Source organism: Mycetomoellerius zeteki, unplaced genomic scaffold, assembly GCF_001594055.1.
Source record: "Mycetomoellerius zeteki isolate Tzet28-1 unplaced genomic scaffold, Tzet1.0 scaffold58, whole genome shotgun sequence".
Classification (NCBI taxonomy): Eukaryota; Metazoa; Arthropoda; class Insecta; order Hymenoptera; family Formicidae; genus Mycetomoellerius; species Mycetomoellerius zeteki.
The window spans coordinates 1,491,447-1,508,026 of NW_017257588.1; the positions used below are offsets into that span (position 1 = coordinate 1,491,447).

The window sequence follows — 16,580 nt, forward strand, 5'->3', positions numbered from 1 at the left end:
CAAATAACATTTATTACATCCGCGATAATTACGTAATCTTTTGACAATCAAATTTTACTCGATGTTCGTCAATGTCGAGCGAATGACGCACGATGAATAGATTCCTCATCGGCCACGTTCATCGCGTATTTTTCGCGTCACGAGCATGAAAACTACCAGTGAACAACAACGATGTATCGCAATTGTTGTTTTATACTCGACAAAGGCGCCGATTTCTTTGAGCCACTGCAAGCCTCGAAAATATTGCTTCCATATTTGTCAGATAAAATCGAGCAACGATAATTATGTAGATAAAATCGATCGATGTTTTGCTTCAGTAATTTTTTCATTAACAGCGATCGTAATTTTGTAGATGCCAATTATTATCTATTAACTTTTTGTTACAAACGTTTTACTAAATGGCTTTGAGCTTTGATTCGTTTAATTAAAAGATTGCATTTTGTACACGCAAAAGAGATGCTGATATGTAGATATACATGGAGTTAGTTCAAAGCTATTAAAAATGACCAAAATTATAACATTCAGTTCAACAAATGAGAATATTTTTATTGTCCCTCAGATAACACAGAGGGTGCAATTACATAATTGCATAGATCGGTTAAAAGGAAAAATAATTCGAATTTATATTCACAATAGTAAGTAGCGCCAAATTTTTTGGACGGTGTCGTTCGACATTTCAGGAAATCTTATAATTAATCTCATTCTAAAAGTACATAACAGTTTACAGACAAAATATAAATTCAACAAATATATATACATATATATAAAAGGTATATATATACAAAAGTATATATATACATTTCAAATCTTCAAACTTTATAAAACGTATTTACCCTCGCCAAGATTTGTCTCTTTCGATCGATACAGTTTTTCGTTGTTACACCCTCCGAAAAATGACAATTAAAATTTATAGAGAAACGATACACTTTTAAATTTAACTAACTTTTAAATCAATAATAAATAGAATATATTTATCTCGCGGTATATATTTTGAACGATATGACGATAAAATTATAAAATGAGAACGTCTTTGATTGTGGAATTATGTTAATCGAATCATCGCTTGGCTATTATTTTCAGCACAATCGCGAACGTATGCCATAGATAGTCGGGCGTTACATATCACATGAACGGAATTTTCTTAATTAATGTATCCGCGTTTGAACATATGGACGCGCAAATAACATACGCATTAACAATGCATCGTCAACACGTTAGTACCGACAGTTCAAACACGAGGGAGCGACATGAAGTTTCTATCCCTCTTCCTGAAATTTACAGTGTGCGTTCTGAGCGCGAACGCTATTCGTCCTCCTCTATACGCAAATCCCGCATTGATCGCCGCTGGAAGCGATTAGTCAAGTTTCTCGAGAGATGCTCGGAAATGCTCTGTGGAAACTGATATACGCCGTCTCGCCGCGCCGTACGAAACTGCGAGACGCGGTGCTTCACAGTGAAGCTACTTGTCCAAAAGTTAAGTCCACGATCGAAACGGATTCGGATGATATCTCCGTCGTTATCGCGCACACACACACGTATTTGCGTTTCGCGTGAGAATACCATATACTCCCCCCGTTTATATGATTCGCAGCAATCTCATGCGGCGTGCATGCGGAAAGGAGCGGAGGGCCTAATACCCAAAGTTTCCGTCCATTTCGAGAGGACATTCCGGGCGCACGAGTCTCCATAGGGGAAAGAGAAAATTAGCACCATTCGGATCGCAGGTCCAAAATGCACCGGAGTCATCACGGTCACCTTAAGAGCGATGATAGTGATATCACAACGGTAAAGATAAAGGTCGCCCTCGGGGCAGTGGTACCGCCGTGTTGCATGGCAGCCGGATTCTCTCCTGTAACAAAAAGCAGAAGCAAACGCCATTAATTTAATACGCTCTGCCCTCTCCTCTCTTTCCTTCCAATATTTTTATTTGCAATGCGAGATATCATATTTTAAAGAGAGACCGCAGGTTGAATTTTTGAAAAATATTTGAAATGTTTACGAAAAATCGTCGCCTATCCCCGATATTTTGCTGATATTGCACCACGAACAGAATGTAGAGATTAAAATCTGGTATCATTTTTCCAACACACGTAACGTTCTAACAAGTATTATATGTCATACGAATTATGGCTTGCGAGAAACTGAATACTGAACTTTAAATAAAACAACGCATTCGTCACATTCTATAATAAAGTAATGCTAATAGTTTCATCTTTAAAACAAAGAAACTAAAATTTAAAATTTAGTAATAAAAGAAATTTCCAAGATGATGAAAAATGAGAGGATTTAAAGGAAGTACCTACATGAATTGTACGTGTGAAATCTCTGTTAATAACTGAGAGCAATATTTCTACTTCGAACTGGTCTACTTCAGACCGGTCGATAAATGTCTTGTTTTTATAACGTTTCATTTGTTCATTTCTTGTCTGTCTTTAAATTACACTTTTTATTTGTTTTTAGCCTCGCATCTTGAAATTATTTACGTCTATTATCATAGCGATTTTATTGTCCCTGCACACAGAAAAATACATACTGTACGCAAAGTAATAATTATTTCATGCATTTCAAAAATTCATACATCCACAAATCTTAAATTCATTACAAGCATCAAATTTATTCAAATCCTGATAAGTTTGATACTTCAATCAAGATTATTAAATTTAAAAAATTCGATTTATTTATTATATATATAAAATCGCTTCTTCTCGATCAATTTTACAATATTCTTCAAAAAAAAATTAATTCTTTGTTTTGAGTACATAATAATGAGCTTTTCTAAAATTTGTAATAAGTGTTTTAAGATTATTATTAAGAAAGTATTCTTTGTTAATAACCGTTATTTATTACAAAAGAAGAAATTAAATTCAGTACTTTTCTTAGCAATAGAATGATATTTTTTTATGTGTACTTTTGGCCTGCTTTGCTGTGAGCTCCTAATATTTATTCTAATTATAAATTTCTCAATTTATCAGAGCAGCAAGGAAAGCAACGTAAGGAGACTCGAATATAATAAATCATCTCGCGTCCGAAAAGACGTTCAGTAATTAACTGTTAAAGCAATTACTCTGAGAATAAGAATACTTTTACTTTGTATATATACTGTTAGCAATCTATTCTCAACTATAACAAGCGAAACATATTCCAACAGACAAATGGAATAACGGTTCAATCCTTTTATTTGTTCTGTCACGGCGCACCGTGATAAAAGCCAAAAGATTGGTACACACACTGATTGTCTACGCCAGTTTGGCTTTTGAATAGTTCAAAAATTCAAAATATAAACGCGAAGTCGGTCATCCATAAAATTCGTGGTAAAATATCAAATGCGACACAATCTCACGGGTGGTCGTCGCATTCAAAAGTGACAAGAATTGCGGTTTACACGAATTTCGTAAATGGCCGATCGAAACCGCTTGTCGCAATCCCGGAAAAACATTCTCTTTTATGACTTTGAAACAAATGCGACGTTTAGAAAGGAATTCCGCACTCTCGCTCCATATTCGCAGAATTCAATAATATAATTTGTAATAAAAAGTACTAGTATGTAATAATTGATCTAAATCTCACATTCCGTTCGATTAATAATGTATTTTAGATTTTACGTTCTCCTATATGCTGCTATATATATATATATATATATATGGCAACAAATTTCTGTGCCATTCCATACGTAATCCAACGATGCAATTGTGACTATGTTTAATTATGAATACAATTAGGATAGTATAGATTTTAATACACTTGATACTATAACATGTAATATTAGATTGCATTATGTGGTTATAGTGCCAAATGCATGTAAATGCAAGCGAAGTGGATGTAAATATATTTGACAACTAAATCACATTACGTAATTTGATATTAGCATTATTCGAATAGCTGTCGAGTATACTGTTCCTTTTTCTGTCCTTTATTAAATCCGTAATTAAATCGATAATTCATCTATACTTTCTTAGTATAATTGAACATTTGGCACAATCGATTCCGAAGTTTTTGTGAGCTCGAAAACATGCTATCCACGTAGCAGTTTTAACGGCTAGTCATACGGACGACTATCTCTTCCCAAGATTTAATTAAACGCTCCCAGTAGGAGAAAAATTTACAACTCTGTTTACACAGCCTTCCCGGTAAACCAGCTCTTAATTCTGAATTTTCGTCTCGTTAATTGAATCGTCTTAATACTCACTGGAGACATTTCGTCTCGTCTCACAACTCGTCTTATTGAAAACGTTTTCGTTAATGTAGCAAAGAAACGGAATTATACACGGAGTCATGGAAAAAACGATTTTGTTGAAGTATATAAAAAAGAAGCATTTGAAAGTAATTATGCTTGACCATGAAAATAATTATGTAGGATCGCATAATGATAATGCTACAAAAAATTTTAACATTTTAACAATCAGTTTAAACGTTTGATATAATTATTTAGATAGACCAACATAATTACATGGGAAGAATGATTTTGCTTAAATGTCTAAAAATTTAGCTAGATGCAGATCTGAAAATAAATTTGTTAAACTATTAAAATAATTATGTAAGAAACTCAACCATGATGAATAATGCTGCATAAAATTTTGATATTTTATAATTTTAGCAACCAGCTTGAGCGTCCTACATAATTATTTTAACAATTTAATAAAATTATTTTCAAATAACTTAACAGTAAATTCTTAATTGAGATCATTATAAGACGAAAATTCTAATACTAAAATGTCGAGACTAATATAATAGTTTTTTTAATTATAAGTATTTAAAGTTAGTGGATCATACAGCCTATAAAATTTGCGCGTTCAGAGGTACAACGCAAAGTGTTAAAAGTGAAAGCTAATAATTGTCGCTTTTTGTTAATATCAATATAAAGATAACATATGCAAAGATAAAATTATTGATATTTCTAATTATTGTGATATTTACTATATTTAAAAAAATTTAATTTTGCTATATTTTGATTTTTCTATATTGCGGTCTCTCTTCAAATCTTATTGTTAATTTATTAGCATGTCTGATATTATATATCGTTGATTTATTCGAACGTTGACGTCCGTGAGAAGCGTTTTTTTACGTCTTGTTCATTAAAATATGAAAACTCAGAGGATTTTTGTTTCTTGAATTTGGACAAATATGGCTATGCGGATTGCGGGTGAGTGCTTTACTTTCTCTTCCTTCATGCATTGTTGGCAACGCCTTTTCTTTGACACAGAATTTCATTAGTTCGTTCTTTGCCACTGGGCTTATCGACCACGTGTCAATGCAATTGAGGATGAGATCGAACCGTCGCCCGCCGGTTTGGCCATATAGAAATAGGAATGTAATTGTAAACTCAACACACTGAAGATTGCTCAAAATGAAACCGAACCGCCCCTGTCATTATTCACGTTTTATTAATCAAATATTTGTAAATTAGAAATTCGATAACTGTCTTCGCAATTACCGCGCTAAAACTCTCATTAGCCCCGAGTTGTTTTTTATCGTATTTGACATTCTCGAGAGTTATTCTTTAGGTCTGTTTTTTATTGCTGCACTTTCTGAACTAGTAAACATATTGCGATAAGTTGAAGTTAAACAAATATACGTTTGTTTCACTTCAACTTATTGCACCGGTTCAGAGTGCAACAATAAAAAACAGACCTTGTATTTTTATTTTTATTTGAAAAACTGTTATGACTTCATTTTGATATTAGGATTTTAGTATTAGGATTTTGGTATTAGGATTTTGGTATTAGGATTTTCGTCTCAACATAATCTCAGGAATCTTCCCTTAAGCGTTGTTACGGTCTTTACGAGTATATGTGTGTGTGTATAACGAGTACATATTATAATAATGAGATCAAAGTGAAGTTTAGATCGTACAGAATATTTAGTTTATCTAATCTGTGGAAATCTATTCATTTGACACGGATTATGCAGAATATTTCACCATTCGACCTCTGCTTAATTACAAATTAATCAGCCGATCACTCATATGCCGTACGCATACATATCGCGATACCGTAATGTAGCGTGCAAATTCGGCATAATTTCATTGACTTCACTAATCACGTTGCACCATCCTGCAAGTACGCAATATGATATTCGGATCTTCACAAATTTACCAAAGCCGATTGCAGGTTCGATATTCATACTATCTCCCGTAATTTTGGTGTGAACATATCTATATCAGATTTCGAAGAGGCCGCATGAACTAAATTCAATTTCAAATTGCATCAACCGCTTATTTGAGTGCAATAAAATTAATTGCTACCACTTTGCTATTTCAGAGAGGACATGGGCATAAATTTTAATTCACGCTACCGACTCGAGAATTGTGTAATATTCCACGTAACCGCACGATTAATCACACACTCGGCGAGACTCGGAGATATCAGTTTCTTCTGTTTCCGCCGGTCTTCTGGAGGATGGCCCTGGAGTCAAGGTGGGTCCTAAAGGAGCGCCACGGTGGAAAAAGGCAGATGCGAAATGAGCTGTCAAGCGCTCTCCGGAGATTCCTTCTGTGTATTATACATGGCCACGCGCGAGCGGGCCTGTTAACTACATCTTGCGACGAGAGCTTTGCAAACTCCTCACGCCCGGCCTTACGTCGACGACGTAAGGACGCGGAGATGAGGAGAGAAAGAGAGTGAGAGGTTCAGACTCGACGGAGCGCAGTGATGCCGAAGAGGCGAGGCCAGACTTCAGTGTCATAGAAGGGATAGAGGCGGGTCGACGTGTAGTCCTCCTGGAGCCTGCGGCTACGATTATTAATGGGTAGGGCGTGACACCCTGCGAAATAACCTCTCTACCTCTGCTTCTAACACACAGACACACACATATACACACAAACGCACATATACACGCCAGAACCAACCGGCCAACTACTGCTCCAACTCCGAGTCACTTGTCTCCTCATAGGCATTAACTAGGCCAAGAACCACTCATTTTCGAGAACGAACAGTTCGCCACTCACGCGCTCTTCTACGTTTTCTCATCGATCACTTTTATCCGGTTGATCTGCTATTCTACTGCCATTTTACATTTATTTCCATTTTTCTAGTGTCTCACAACAGACTTAGTCTTCCGCCTTTACTCGAATCCTTTTACTATTAAATTTTTTATTCTGTAAAGCGAAACGTGCTTATGTTGCAGGGTAGAGATACCGGAATACGGTCTTATCGACGATTTTAATTTTCTACGAGAAGAGAACGAAAGTGAAAAGATCACAAAGTAAGAGAGCGAGTAAAAATAGAAGGAGAAAGAGAGGTGTCGTGCGAGAAAGCCCTTCAGGCGAACACGATGAGATCTTACCGAGTAATGGTGCTTCATCTTCAGTCCAGCTTGCACTTAATTAATAATCACGAGCATATCTCGAGAATAATTAATTGTAAAGAGGTGTTCTACTATATCTTTAAAGAGGTATATTAATTGGAAAGAAACAGCGAGAAAGGCTGCTATAACTACGTCGAGCATTTCGTTGCAAAGGAACCAAAATCATTCTGTTCCCTTTTTCATTTTCGTAAATTCTAACGTCAGAGGCAGCAGCTTTTATTGTTTGGTATAACTGTTATACCCAACGCATTCTCTCAGCGCCAACACAAGTGCGGTTTACATTTGCATACTAAACTGAAGAACTGTAAAGTTTATTTAAATATTAATATTACGTCGTATTTAAACTGCAATATTATTTTATCTGTTTTGCGCGAATAAAATAAAGACTGACTGTAATATTTCGGTCTATTTTATCCAGCATACAGAGATATATCGCTTCTTTACTTCAAAAATGATACGATTTAAAAAAACATGATTTTCAAGAATGAATGAGTTAGGTAAATATTTTACTCCATAATACCTGTTATTTTATCTGTTTTCTTTTAAACAAAATAAAAGCTGACTATAATATTTTAGATATCTAATATTTCTTTATCTGGCACAGAAATGTATCACTCCTTTATTTCAAAAATGATAAAAACACAAAAAACATAATTTTTGAGTTATTATTATGAACGATTTAGGTAAAACATTACTCTATTAATAAGTTACTTCATTAAAAGATCAAATCTAATATAATTTTATATATAATTATATATAATTTTATATATGTAAGTTTATATATAATTATATCCAATTATACAATATAAAATATGTCCATTTATATATAATTATATAAAAAATTATATATATTTTTATATATTATAATTTCACACATATAATTATATATAAAACATTTTTCCCGGGCTTTTCTTAACTTTATTGAGTTTTTATTGTTATTTTGAAGTCAAGGAGCGATATATATAATATAATTTATTGGAACCATTGCCAAAGATGGTTGTAAGCTTCCAGAGCTATTACAATTAAAGAGGGAACATTTGAAATCCGATGGCCATTTCATGTAAAGCACGACTCGAAGAATCAATCTTCGATTGGGATGCGACTCGTATGACGATCATCAAAGATGACCACAATTCTCGGCTCGCAAATTACTCACTCCGACGGACATCATTAGTGCCAATCACATGCATAAACGGATAGACGAGCCAAAGTCGGATGTACGAAACATTTCACGATGCATAGAGCTATACGAAATTTCAGAACGTGGATCGACTCTCACTACGGCAAACTACTTTCGAATGCGAGCCTCGAGCGTCCGACTACTTGTCAAGCAAATTCGCATTACTTCCAGTATTATGATCGCTCTTGTAGTTACTGGCATAACACCTGCGGTAATAACTCTCCGACTTGCGCATTCCGCATACTCATCGTGATGGTAACGGTGGCTTAACTCTAACTCTACCTGGTTCATACCTCTTGCAGCAGATAGTAAGACGCTTGTTTTGCTGATAATATGTTTTCGTAGATGGAACATAGTTAAGAATTTCGTCGTAACCAGGTATTGATCGAACACGTCTGATTAAAGAGTAAGTGCCAAAGGGCGCGCGTGCATACGAATTTAAATGAAGTACCTGATACAAACTACGGAGATCTAACTTCCCAAAGTGCCTTTCGCAGCGAAACAGAGTAGCCGTCAGTCCGAGTAACTAAAGATTATTAACGTCGTTTCGCAAAAAGGAACTAGGTAGATTATACGTCGCGACCAAGCATTTCCTTGAGTGCTCTCTCTCGTCAAACTTTACCGGAAGAAGATCGAACTCTCGTATTGGGCCGACTTAAGGTAATCCGCCGTAAATAATGCACATCACCTATATAGATGTGGCGTCTCTGAGCCGCTCTGCCCCGGGCGCGAAAAGCCGCCGTGAAAACTCGTTGAGCTCCTTCGCCATAAGTTCGAAAGACGTTTTCCCAACCCACAGTTATCGACCGTCTTGCAGTGGCATCGCCCATCCGCCACTATAAAGCTTGTGTTTAGCGGCATTTCCCACAAGAGCACGCGTCATCGACTCGACTTACGTGCTATTTCGTTGTGATACGAAAGTTTCGTGGTTTACGTCATCGCGAGATAAAAGAGAAAAGCACCAGGGAGAAAACAGCGAAAATGTCATCCAACAATACATCAAAAGTGGAAGCAACACGCTGAAAATTGATCGCCGAACAGAAAAGCAGTTCGAGCTAAACATATCCGGCAATTTTCCTGGATTACGAATTGCATCGGTGAATTAGGACAATACAGTTGTTTAATCGAATTAACTCGGACGAAATCGTATCAATATTTAGCCATGCCAATCTCACCGAAGAATGATCATATTTGTCTATTTCCCATCAAATTGTACATAGTATGATTTGTAACTTTGAATATGAATGAACTATCTATCAACACGATAAATTGATTCTACCACCTTGTGCCTGATGTTTCCAGCAGTGAAACTTTCCTTCCTTTACATTGCTTCCATAACAAAATTAAAAGCATAAGAATTAACGCGCTACGGGAATAATGTACATTTTAAACACTAATTTGACTATGCCCTGAGAATGAAGAAGATTACAAATAAAGGAAGGAGAGTTTTGCGACAGCCCAACTTGCTGAAGAAAGAAATGGGTCAACCTATGTATTCCCAACGAACTTTTATATGAATACACCACGCGTTGGTTCTAGACAGAAGCACACGAAACAGTATAAGTTACCCACGAGGAACAAAAAAAGGGTACGAATAAATACAGATGACGGCATAAGAATAAAAGCAGCATTTTAGTAGCATCTTAATGACACTTCAATATATATATATATATACATACAGGGTGTAATTGAAATAACGCCCACTAATCATACAATGCTACTCCTAATAAAAAAACTGAGACGAAAAGTCCTCTACCATTTTACAATTTTCGCAATATTCTTTTTTAGTTACTCAATGAGCAAAATGTTTAAGACAGAGCAAAACCGTATAAGACAGCTTTAAGATATCTTTAAGAGTTCTTTAAGAAAAATCTTTAAAATATTTCACAAAGAACACGGAAAGATATCTTAAAATCGTCTTATGCATCGATTTTATCCGTTTATTCGGCAATATTTAGAAATTAATATCTCGTTAACTGTTGTGAAAATTGCAAAATGGTACAGGACTTTTCGACTTAGTTTTTTTTATTAGGAATAACACTGTATGTTTAGTGGGCGTTATTTCATTCTCACTCTTTCTCCCGTGCATCGAGGGAATCGAACTATTTTCTATTAATACAGTCAAGAATGTCATTTGGTGCAAGAAACTCGTTGGCAAAACGGAAATAAGGACCAAGTGAAGATCACGAAGAGCGATCGAGCGACCCGTCAACGGCAGCGTCTCCGCAACTCGGTTGCGTCCGGCGCCAGTTATTTACCCTGATGAAATCACAGCTTTGTATTCCTACACGATCGATTGGCGCAAGAAGATGTGCGGAGAAGAAAGCGACCGACCTCTCGGAGCGTGAAGTAGATGGAGCAAGCTGAGAAACGGGGAAGGCGGTGCAGGAAAGAAAAGAGAGACCGGTAATAGGCATTGGCGCCGTTGAAAAGCCGTGGAAAATCAATTATCGATCGTGCAAAGGAGTGGAAAATTATATCGATAGGCGTCGTACGTTCCCACGAAGGTGACTGGCATCCTCCGCTGCTTTCCTTCAAGTCTGCCAAACGCCGTTATCGGTAGCGAGCAGAATCTGATCCTTTAACTGTGATTTCAAGTGCGACTGATTGCTTGGGTCGGTGAATTCTCCCTGATACACAATTATAAGAGAACGACGAATTATCTCCCGAGGCATTCGAATTCGCGTGAAGAATGGTTTTCCCGCACCAGAGAAACACGAACTTTCCCGCTAATTTTAACTGCTCCCGTTAAATTTCATGTAAAACTTAAACTAACAATGTTTTCCATTTGCATTCGGAAAATATATTTCTCGAGAAAAAACATTAATAAATAATTTTTAACTGTTTTTTTATATAGTTTTTAATGTATTCAATTCATATATTGGGCGATTTTTATATTGGGCTTATTAATGCTTTTGATGTTTTTTACATCGATATTGTCACGTTTCTCTCGCCTCGTATATCAACGACATATGGAAATACATTGAAATACGAAAATATTCAAAGCGGAAGCGTACCGTTTAGCACGTGGACGGACACCATAGTGGCTGCTGCTACGTTTGCCAGGGCGCAGCTATAGTTCCCGCTGTCCTTTCTATTCGCATTTGCAATGTAGAGCCTAGACACCGCACCAGCTGCACCCATGTCCGTCTTGACGCTGGAACAGAAAGCAAAAGATGCTCTGTATGAACCTTGACAAAAGTGTCGTTATTGCGCGTGTTTCCACGTTGAAATAAAGAACAGATGCTTCTCTTAGAATTTTTTTGAAACGGTTTTTCGAAGGAAAAATATAGCGAAATATAATGAAAGAACAGATGTGCTTCGTTCGGAATTTTTTCGAAACAGTTTTTCGAAAAAGAAGCATAACGAAAGTAACATGTGCAATCTAAGATATAAAAGATGTGTTATCTAAAACAAATATACATATTACTCCAGATCAAAAGCGTGGAAAACACTTTTTGAAAATTGACATTTTTTAAATTTTTATTTACAACACAAGTGTTTTTTAACAATAATTCTCCAGATCCAATAACGTTCATCAGATGTAAAGAATTATGGTTAAAAAAACATATTGTTTTTAACTATTGTATTTAACATAAATATTTAGATAAATAACCCCAATTTTTTAAAAATATTTCAAAATTTTTTGCTTGAAATGTATATGACAAGACGAAAAAAAAGAAGCTTACAGGTGAATATAATCTCTTTTTATCTTTAGATTTTATTTAACTGATTAACAAATTCTTACTTTATACATTAAATATGTATTATATATATACATAATTTTAAAGCGTTGAAAGTAATGCTGATGACAGACGACGATAATTTAGCGATAGCAGGTGGTAGTAAGAACGCTCTTGAAGAGTTCTTTGAAGGAAAGAATATGAAACCGAGCAGTCAGAAATTTATCATTTCTTTTCGTCCGGACGAAAAACTTTTTTTATACCACACTGCAACACTGGGTAGTAAACAAATTCGCTCCGCAGTTCACAACCACATTGTGCAGATAAACAAAAATAACTACCCTCCATATGTAACTCCTAAAAAATTATACGACGCAAATCTCTCCCCGCAGAAAAAGTTTATCTAAAACGTACATAAAAAAGTATCCCGTAAAATTATACCCTATGAAATATTATTTACATTCTGATCTATTTATTACTTTGAAAATATTCATACGCGTATACGAATAAATAGAAATAATTAAAGAGAAATCACAGGATGTATAGATGGCAAAAGTGTACAGTGTACATAAATGTAAATGTAATTTTATCGGTTAATATTTAAATAAGCATGCTGATTTGATATATAAATATCTGAGTCTGTTAATTATATTTATAGACAAGCAATTAGTTTTTCTTGTCCTTGCTCAAAATACCTTACAGTGGATTTAACAAGTTTTGCAACTACAAGCCTCGAATATAATCATTTCTAAGAGAACTTTCTAAGAATCAGAAACTCGTTAAGACTCTGCGGGGAAATATTCAGGAAGCAAAAGTTATGCGGGTAACGAATCAGTCGAAACCTTCGTACCTCGAAATAGGCTTTATTACCACTTCGATGCTTAGGAAGATCGACAAACTTCGTAGTGAATGAGAAAATTGCCACGGTGGTTTGTATTTTCACGGCGACGCTGTCATATTTAAATCTGTTTACAGGCAAAAAGTAAGATAAAAGTTAGCTTTTAACACTTAGGACCATTCACGTCTCCAGCGAATTAAGCTGATGAAATAGGGCATTCAAGGGAAGAATAAGAGAAAGGCGGAGAAAGGCAAAGAGGATGTTCCGCGAGCGAAGATGGAAGAAAAGCGTAAATCAAGTAGTTCGCCCTCCAGCAGCTGGCCTTGACAGATCAGGTACTCCTCCCAAGCTTTCTTACCACCGATCTCGAGCAAAAAGAAAGAGACTAGGGAACGGCGTGCGCATTGCATACGCCCACGCGATAATGCCGTTCGTATTAATTTCACACGACATTATCTTGTTCAAATTACATTTGAGGTATCGCTTGCATAACATATCGTGCGAAATTAAATGAAATTCACTTGTTGCGAGCTTGCGTAAAAGTTTGAAGAATTTCTTGTTCCCGGCTCAAAGATATGTTATGCCGGAGAAAAATTGGATCCTCGGAAGGTAGTAAAGGCGAGGAAAACTGCTGCGCCGCGATATAAGAAAAACGAGGAAAAAAACGAGCTGTCTCTACAGAGCTCTTGAATTTTTGAATGTTTAACGATGCGTGATGGTTGCTTTAGACGTACACACTACATACGTCTTCCACATATCCATTTCGTGGAAAGATCTTGTAAAGAAAATAGGACGAAAATAAAATGTGAAAGTAAGAACTACGTTATGAATGTATATATATATACGTGCCTATATATAGAAAGAAGTATAGAAAGAGATCGAGTGTAACATGCTAAGAAAATAGACATGCCGATGATGCCAGAAAAGCCAGAAAGAGAAGAATGCGGTATAAAAGAAACAAAGGAAACATTAGGTTGCTTTAAGAATTCATTCGAATGGTCCGGACATCACAAGACGTATCTCCGTTTTCCTTACTATACTTCACCAACGGCCACATCGTGCTTCATCATGCCGCAAAATTGTTACAGCAAGGTCCTTTGAGAGTAGTATGTTGAGCACTTTCCCAAGAATGCAACGAGCATTACTGTTAAGAAACGTTAAAAGCACTTGTTGCCACATCATTATCGTTACCGTTAATACTGTGCCGTGTTTCCACCTTTTTCGATGCTATTATCGCACGTATGCTCGAAGTCCGCTAAAACTCTACTAATATGTACTCCATAATATATAGAGCCTTTAACCTTCCAAAGCTGACGTTAAAATCTGTAACGCAATTATCGACACTGAGTCTGTGAGACCCATTTAATTTATATTGATTAAAAGGCATTCATTAATCTCAAGGACTTAAAATAACATAACTCGTATAAAAAAAGAAATAAATACTAAATTTATTCAAATAAACGAATAAGTATTCGTCAAAACGGATCTTAGTGTCAAAATTTATTTTAATAACAAAAATTCAAATTGACAGATATAATATGAAGAATATATAATTGAGTGAATCTAATAAATCCATCGTCACTTCCGAAAGATTAAAGATCAACGGTCTTTAATTATACATTGACGATCTTTTTTAATTAGAATATACAGGGTGTCCCATTACCCCAAATAACTTTTTCATTTTTGATCTTAGAAAAAAATATTTCAGGCAAAAGTTGTATGGCTTTGAGGGGGGCATAACATGGTGTCGTTAGTTTGATCTTAAATAGTTGCTTGAAAGTTACCTTCAATTTCTTAAATGGAATAATGGAAACCATTATTTTTCTCCTCAACCCTCAAAGCGCCATACAACTTTTGTCTGAAACATTTTTTTCTAAGATCAAAAATAAAGTTATTTGGGGTGGGATATTAAAATGGAATACCTTGTATATTGTTGAAAGAAAAAGAAAGAAAGAGAGAGAGAGAAAGAGAGAGAGAAATATTTTACGGAAGGAAAAGAATGCATGCTACAGTTAGCGAGTGCGTCCAGAGTGATTCGCGTGTATTGCATGCACAAGCGGTCGCTTTGCCTATCAGAAGGCTAATGCAGTAACTCGCGAAACATTGATCCAGCCATTCTAGCACGACCAAAATTTTCCAACGATTGGCATCCGGGGACAGATCACATGCCATTTGCCGTTGCACGACCACCCTTGCATACGGGGATAGACATCCGTCACGCCGCGTTGCGTATCGCAATTGTATGCGGTCGTATAGGGTACGTAAACACTTGTTTTATTATATTTCATTTAACCGGAAATGTGTTTTCGAATTTGTTCCCGATATCTGTTGACACATCGTCGTTCAGTTCAGCGTTGAACGAAAACGTCAATGAATCGTGCTGTTCACAGCAGAATTTAGGACAGAAAGGGTTAAATCAGTGATGTGGGAGATTAAATATGTACCGCACGAAAAAATCGACGGCATGTTTCCGTGAATTTTTCGAATTTTCACATGTGCTGCGTTCACACTTAACTTGTTATGCGAAAAAATAAAATCGAATAGTGTTCCTCTGTACGTAACTAGTTCGCATAGCTTCTTTATACTCGAAAGAATTTCATTTCGTGCATTGTTCTTAACTCGCCCATGTTACACGGAGATAAGAAATATACCCGTGAAGGAAATCTCTTTGAAGATATATGCTTCAGATATTCAATATCACTGACGCTTAATAAACGAACTTCTCAATAAAATCACGTTTCCTTCAACTATCATTCAATACATTTTAAATTTTACAAGATTAAATGAAAAAATTATTGAATTATTTTTACTGTCACTGACATATCTCATTCGAATTTAAGATATGCACAGTATATGATTTTAACATTAAATCAATGAAATTTGACTTATATATTTTTTGCAATAAATAATCAAATCAACATGCCTTATTCAAGCATAACATGATCCGTTTTCAAGTCAATGTAACATTTTATGTCGTATTTTTAGGGCACACAGAACAAGCAGTTTATCGTATACCGAACTATTCCGGTGGAGAACCATTTCAGTTTATATTATCTTTCTCTCTTTCTCTTCGCCGGACGCGGGTCTTTTTTTTTCATCATACCATGGAATTTAATTTGAGCATAGAACGCAAAATTTATTCTCAAATTCTTCTATACGCAAAACTCCACCTCCTTCGCGTTCGACCTAGAAATTTTTTTCGCTTATGGATCTGCAGTGAATTTCACAGCGGCAGTCGAGTAGCTAGAAAAATTTAAGAGCTTCCAGTATATTTTGTTTCTCTCGCTGATTATTCTCTTCTTTTTTTTACATCGCTGCGTGAGCGATACGCGTGGATGCTCATGTTCATACCAGTACGTGCATCTTTTAACGTTAAAACCAACGATAACGGCGTGGCTTTATGAAAATTGTAAAAGGTTTGTGACGCAAAATTTACTCGAAATGCGCAGAGTTAAAAAAGTATACAGCTGTGAAAAATACACTTTTATGGATCATTGCGTAAGAAATTGTCGATTCGATTCAATAACTATTCAATGAATAATTTTTGTTTCTCGATGATTACCTTATCTGCAAAAGA

The 16,580-nt window shown here is 35.7% G+C and overlaps 1 protein-coding gene across 1 annotated transcript in view; it reads right to left on the reverse strand.

The window, feature by feature from the left end:
- Positions 1-983: 983 nt before the first annotated feature.
- LOC108728067 (defective proboscis extension response 14) overlaps positions 984-16,580 on the reverse strand; it is a 165,947-nt gene continuing 150,350 nt past the window's right edge. The window contains exons 7-8 of the mRNA XM_018456422.1: positions 11,500-11,639; positions 984-1,849 (exon numbers count right to left, since the gene is read on the reverse strand). Coding sequence (XP_018311924.1) covers positions 1,752-1,849; positions 11,500-11,639 — 238 coding nt within the window. The 3' untranslated portion in view covers positions 984-1,751. The remainder of the gene's footprint in view (positions 1,850-11,499; positions 11,640-16,580) is intronic.